Source organism: Theobroma cacao, chromosome 9 (assembly GCF_053813885.1).
Source record: "Theobroma cacao isolate CCN51 chromosome 9, ASM5381388v1, whole genome shotgun sequence".
Taxonomy (NCBI): domain Eukaryota; kingdom Viridiplantae; phylum Streptophyta; class Magnoliopsida; order Malvales; family Malvaceae; genus Theobroma; species Theobroma cacao.
The window spans coordinates 33,334,029-33,340,128 of NC_142647.1; the positions used below are offsets into that span (position 1 = coordinate 33,334,029).

The 6,100-nt window shown below is 37.8% G+C and overlaps 1 protein-coding gene across 1 annotated transcript; it reads right to left on the bottom strand.

Moving 5' to 3' along the window:
* Window positions 1-1,756: 1,756 nt before the first annotated feature.
* ECT4 (evolutionarily conserved C-terminal region 4) lies at window positions 1,757-5,833 on the bottom strand. The gene is made up of 9 exons (XM_007014561.3): window positions 5,566-5,833; window positions 5,060-5,136; window positions 4,685-4,841; window positions 4,503-4,576; window positions 3,803-4,399; window positions 3,104-3,697; window positions 2,797-3,009; window positions 2,547-2,699; window positions 1,757-2,407 (listed from the first exon to the last, which is right to left on the bottom strand). The coding sequence occupies exons 1-9, from the start codon at window positions 5,594-5,596 to the stop codon at window positions 2,171-2,173; spliced, it is 2,133 nt and encodes a 710-aa protein (XP_007014623.3). The 5' UTR covers window positions 5,597-5,833; the 3' UTR covers window positions 1,757-2,170.
* Between the last annotated feature and the right edge of the window lie 267 nt (window positions 5,834-6,100).

Here is a 6,100-nt window from a genome sequence, read left to right on the forward strand (position 1 = left end):
TTTTTTAGCTTGCACTATTTAGCAGCTTTGTTCACTGTGTTAATCGATTAAAAGAAACTCTAACCGATTACACCTTCTCTACCTTGCACTGTCTGGCAACTATGTTCACTATGTTAACCGGTTAAAGGAAACGCTAATTGATTGCAAACTTTTTGTTTTTGATCCTCTCAATGCAATATTCATCTTTTAATTGGTTAGCTCTTCCTTTAAATGATTGAGGCTTCACTTCCTCAACCTTAACTGATTAAAATCAGCTTTAACCAATTGGAAAATCTTTGAATTTTGAATTTCTCCATTTTGACTCCCTTCAACGGTCAACTTTCTTTCAAATATGATTTTGTCGCTTGAAGGTAATAAGGCCTTGTGCTCTAACCGATTAACCAAATTTCTTAACCGATTAACATGACTCTATTTTTAGTCTCCAACACCTCTTTAATCAGTTAACAGTGGTACTAACCGATTACAGCTTTTCTGTCTTGCTTTTACCCAGCATCCAGTTGTGCCTTCACTGATTACGGCACCTTGTTAATTAGTTAGTAATGTTTTGTCTTTACTAATCACTTTTTTCTTTCTTTCTTTACTTGATTAACTCTTCTTTAAATTTAGCAAGCTTATTGACTTGCCCTTAATTAACAAATTTATTAAAAGAATTAAACTACATCCTACATACCTAAATAGTAAAATTAAACACTAATGAATGGGATTATTTTGTTATCATAAAAAACACATGGAATCAACATTCTCTCTTATTTTTGATGATGACAAACACTCCTAGATGAAGAGTGCAATATCTATGTTAAGTATGAATGCTTTACATTTTTGTGTATAATGAGAATTGCTCCCCTTTAGTTAATGCATCTAGTTTTTTTTTTTAAATATTTACAATAAAATATTTATAACATTTATAGTAGCTAAATAAGATACATAATATCCATAGTAGCTACGCAAGATATATTGAATATCTATAATAATTAGCACATAATATTCAACAAAGCTATAACTAAGTATCACACATAAATTAAATATAAAGACTTATCAGACTCTATTCCTTTAATCTTTAAATTAAATTTTAATGAATGAAAATCATAAGTATTCATACAAACTTATAGATATAGTTCAATAACTTCAAAAATCAAACTTGTAACTATATAAGAACAAATATATGATAATTAAATCATTTCAAGAACTTATCAAGGATCATACAAATAATATTCAAGCAAATTTGATTTTGTTATAATCAAAATTATAATAATTTTAAAATTAATAATATTTTTATAACTCAAGATGTTCAAATCGAGTTTAAAAAAAGCCAATCTAGTGCAAGGAGCCGATCGACCCTCCATCCTCCCCTTCGTCACCTTATTCTCCCTCACAATTCACAAAATTTGGAAAGAAAAGCAAATTCTCAAAGTTGGGCACACAGACATATAAAATAAGATGAAGATGCCATTAATATTAGAAAATTTTCCTCTTAGATACAGTTAGATTTATTTATGCGGAAAATATTTTATTTCCTTTAACCCAGTTGTCTACAGCTAATATCCAAGAAAAGTAGCCATAATCCACGCTTCCAGTAAGATTTTGGAGATCACAGACAAGCTTTTTCAAAGGCCCTGAAAGAAGCATTCTTTCACATAACATTGCAATTTTCAATTTTCCACTTTCCACGCATAATAATAATATATTATCTTACTGATACTGCTATTATGTAAAATGACAACCAAGGAACAAAAATAAAAACGAAAAAAGGTAGAGCTAGTACAAAAACCAAAGTCGTTCTAGATTTTTGAGGTAGGAAATCGACAAGCATGTAAAACATAATAAAGCGGCAAAAAGAAAACAAAAAAAAAAAAAAAAAAAAAAGGTTGAAAAAAAATAAATAAAGACCACCCCTGATATAAAAACCCTAAACCCAACCTCCTCCTGGGGAGAAACCTGTCCGTAGCTAGCCATCTATAGAAAGTGATCCATCATACTCCTGCCTTTTGGATTCCCACAGAAACCTACACTGCCCCGCCCATAAATTATTCATTTCATATCAGCCAAGACAGATGATCCACTTCGACGGCCCATGATTCTGTAATCTATTCTAAAGCAGCAAAATTTCAAAGAAAACTCCTCTTCATATTCTACAAGATCACAAACCGTCCAAGGGGGATTTGGCAGGAAGCTAGCATCCGTTTGCAATCCCATTTGATAAAACCCTCTTCTCTGACACTACAACTGGCTTCGCACCCTTTGGGGCATCTCTAGATTTTGTCACTGAACCATTCTCCGAAGGCTTTAGATCCCCATTCGAATGAGCAATTACACTAGATTCCTTTATCAAATCTGATCCAGCATCCATAGATTTCTGTGAACCGTTTGCTACATCTTTCTTGTCATCCACGGGCTTTCCTTCCCATACCTGCATTTGAGATACCAAAAGCATGCAAAACAGATCAACTACATGGGTTGACAACAAGCACAGCATTTTCTCTGAATTAGAGCTTAAACAAAAGCAAAATTCAATCGTAATGTCAGAGTTAAAGCCAAGTATGTCTTACCTGCTTTTGCAACTGCTGTTGCTGCTGTTTAGCCTTTTTCTCCTGAATTGCCTTCTGGCGAACCTCATAAAATTCAAAATCATCCAAAATGCAAGTTTTGCTGGAATGCTCCTTGAAGATTTTGATCAACTTAAGTCCTTGCTCAAGCTTGATCTGCACAAATCAAAAGGAGATCGCTATTAGAATAAAAAAGAAAAAAGAAAAAAACCTAGAAAAGAAGAGTGGAAATGGCTTTAGGAACAAAGAATACCTCTTGCGTATCCCTGCTATTTGTGACAGGTTTATTCTCATTGTTCTCTAGAGTGATGTGCTTCAAGGAATTGTTAGGTACATCCTTTATAATGTGCCACTTTACTGGGAAACAGCCAGTCCACTTGTCTTGTTGCCAGTACTCCACATTCTTCTGGAAATCAACAGGCCCTACCATCTCAGCAAGGCCAACAAATTGCCCACTTGTATTGACCTATGAAAAGTTCAAAAATTCAAGGAAGAGCATTAAGCACAAGCAAAACTAGGTAAAAGTAGCCCAAATAAACCACTTGCACAAAGGCACGCACCGAGAAGAAAAGATATACAGGACAGCCACCAGATTTCTGCTGAGCCTCCTGGTAAGCTGCATCAAGCTTTTTGTTACCATTTGGTGTGCTGGCCCAAACATTATACTTAATGCTTTTATGGACATCATCCTCACTGTACGACTTAATAACAAACAACTTGGCATCAGTATAATCCACCGGGAATTCTTCTCTGTTATACCGTTCGCGGTCTGGAACAACACATGCCTTTTCCTTCTCTTCCCTATTAGTTCCATCTGAGGGAACATTTTGCCCCTTGACAGCTGTTGCGATGGGTGTGGCCCCCTTTTGGTTCTTAGGTCCCTTAGCCCTTGGTCCCCTGTTCAGTTCATTCAGACCATCCATGTTATCATTCCCAGAACCAAAGTAACCATTGCCTCGTCCCCTTGGTTTATACTTGTTGTCAGCAGCCAACCAGCCCCTTCCATTTGCTCGCAGATCATAACCATTAGATCCAAAGCCTAATCCAGATCTGAATGTGTTTCCATACTGGCCATATAGTTTGTTTGGGTACATCCTATTAATAAACCCATGAGCTGTACCCATGCCAGACATTGGCCCAGGATGGTGCAGTCCCTACAAAATCAAAGGGTATAATCATTAGAAACAAAAACTCAGAAGAAGATCAATGATGTCAATGCAAAACAAGACAATTGATAAGAAAAGCCAAATCAGGCATACCACGTAATGAGAATTTGAACGGTAATTTTGATTCCTCAAAGATGGGATATTATTCGCTTTTGAAAATGAAGAGTTTATTCCAGTGCTAGTCACAGGCCTATGTTGCCCATCTGAAAACATAGAGCCATCAAGCCATGGGATAGGAGACCGAAACCCATCAAAACCAAATCTTGGATCCTGATATCCAGAGGCAGGAATACCTCCTGGCATGGCTCCCCTTCCATAAGAATTATTAGAATTAAATGAGCTTGGGTATGATGGTTTTATTGCAGCTGAACCATTATTTCCCTTCAAACTGGCCCCACCAGCAACTCCATTGGAATTTGTATTAGCTGTTTCAACAGGCAATGGCTTTTGATCGGCAGCAGCAGAGGTCGAAAGCTCACCTTGGGATGGGGCAGCCGGGTTTGGAGTGAATGGGCCATTGCTAGGAGTCAGTGGCTGGAAGTAGGGAGGATACTGGTAGTGCTGTGGCCCATAGAGCTGACCATCATTTCCCACAGTTGGAACTGGAGAACCTGCTGGTGAATATGGTCCATATGGTGCATAGCCATAACCATGGTGATACATAAGAGACCCATTGTCCCCATAAACTCCCTGACACAACACAACATAAACTTAGTTACAAAAAACTCAGGAAAGATATACCAATGAATAACTTCTTCCAGTACAATGACAACGACAAAAAAGAAAGACTCACTGAAGTCATGTCAACTCCATCTGGATTCACATATCGTGAATATTCATCCCAATCATTACCAGTTCCTTCAAAGCCTGCAGGAAAGAAAAATCAGATCAATCCTACTATAGTCCCTATTAATTCAGAAAAATACATACTATAGCACCAAAGCAATTCAGTTTAAAAATCCTGGAACAGTATACCTCCATAATAATAGGCAGATGGATAACCATTAGGAAGATAGCACATGGTTGGATCCATAAAATCTGGTAGCAAGGGTGTCGCACATCGCTCAAAAGATGGAATTTGGGTATTTCCTGCGTTGCCTGAATCAACAGACTCATACTGATAAACAGAAGGCTGCACAGAAAATAAATCAGGCAATTAGACAACCACACAAGTTCTCGCCAGTTTGAAGAAGGCCAAATATGGATCTGTGTTCCTTCCTACTTAAGTTTTCTCTCATGACTTGAGCAATCTTCAAAACGAGTACCAAACTAACTCGTCCTATCACATTAGTTTTAACCCTAAGTCGCATAGCATTTATCAATTGCAATACATGTAGGAAATTTGATTACCTTCTTGGTAGGCTCAGGAATATCCAAAGGCTTTGCTTGTGAGTCTAAAGACAATTTCTGCAAAAGCTCTGCTGTTTCTATAAGAAAGCAAAGAGTAAAGGAAATACAAATTTTTGCGATTTGGGAATAATCCCATCTATCAAATTCACAACCAATAACCAGACCCAAACGGCCTTCACAATTCAACAGAGGAACAAAGAACAAGTTAACAACAACAGAGCAAGCAGTTCCTTACAACAAATTCAATCAATAATAAGTATGGAGATAAATTATCAGAAACAAACCAAACAAAGAATTTTTCTTTTAACAAAATTCAAACCATATAAAGGAGAGCACAGAGAAGTCCATCCATCTGGAATTCAGAACGTGAATCGCTAAACAACAAATTCAATGAACATACCGGATACGACAAGACATGACACGCATAAAACGGGGGATCGACAAACGAAAAACATGAACAGATCTACATGAAAGCAATAATAACATAATCAAATATTCAAGGATACGATCTGCAGGGGGAGCAACTGTGGCCGCCATCACCAGACCAGATCGAATCTCTAAACCCTAAATAAAAATCCCAAAACTCAGTTGTGGGTTCTCGAGGAGAGAGAGAAGGAGGAGATAGGAACGAACGGAATCAATTACACTCTCAGCCTCAGCCTCAGCCTCAACCTCAGACTCCGCCGCCAGGAGACAGAATGAGAGAGAAACAAAAAGAGTTTTGGGTTTAGGGAAAGAGAGAGAGAGAGAGGGTTTTGTCCATCCAAATGGGGTGATTCAAATAGCACCACGGGGGGCTCTATTTTTTCTCCTTCTCTTCCATTGTCACCCGTCTCTCACCTAAACTTCTTTCCCATTGGCTCTTATCCCACGTGGCACTACTCTATTCGTTGCTTGGCATCACCGTGTCTCATGTCTTTCCCTCCTATTCTTTCTTTATTGGTGGGTGACATCGCTCACAGTGACGGTCAAGGACGTCTAGGAGTATTACTAGTTCTAAACCAGTGACGAGTCATGCCCTCGGGGGAAAATGATTGGAAA

What these genes read in the sequence shown, in the direction of transcription:
- ECT4 (XM_007014561.3), bottom strand. Translation starts at nt 5,596, where the DNA reads ATGGCGGCCACAGTTGCTCCCCCTGCAGATC. An exon ending in AGTTGCTCCCCCTGCAGATC is followed by an intron (nt 5,137 to 5,565) that starts GTATCCTTGAAT and finishes GCTTTCTTATAG; the next exon opens with AAACAGCAGAGCTTTTGCAG. An exon ending in ATAGCAGGGATACGCAAGAG is followed by an intron (nt 2,700 to 2,796) that starts GTATTCTTTGTT and finishes TGATTTGTGCAG; the next exon opens with ATCAAGCTTGAGCAAGGACT.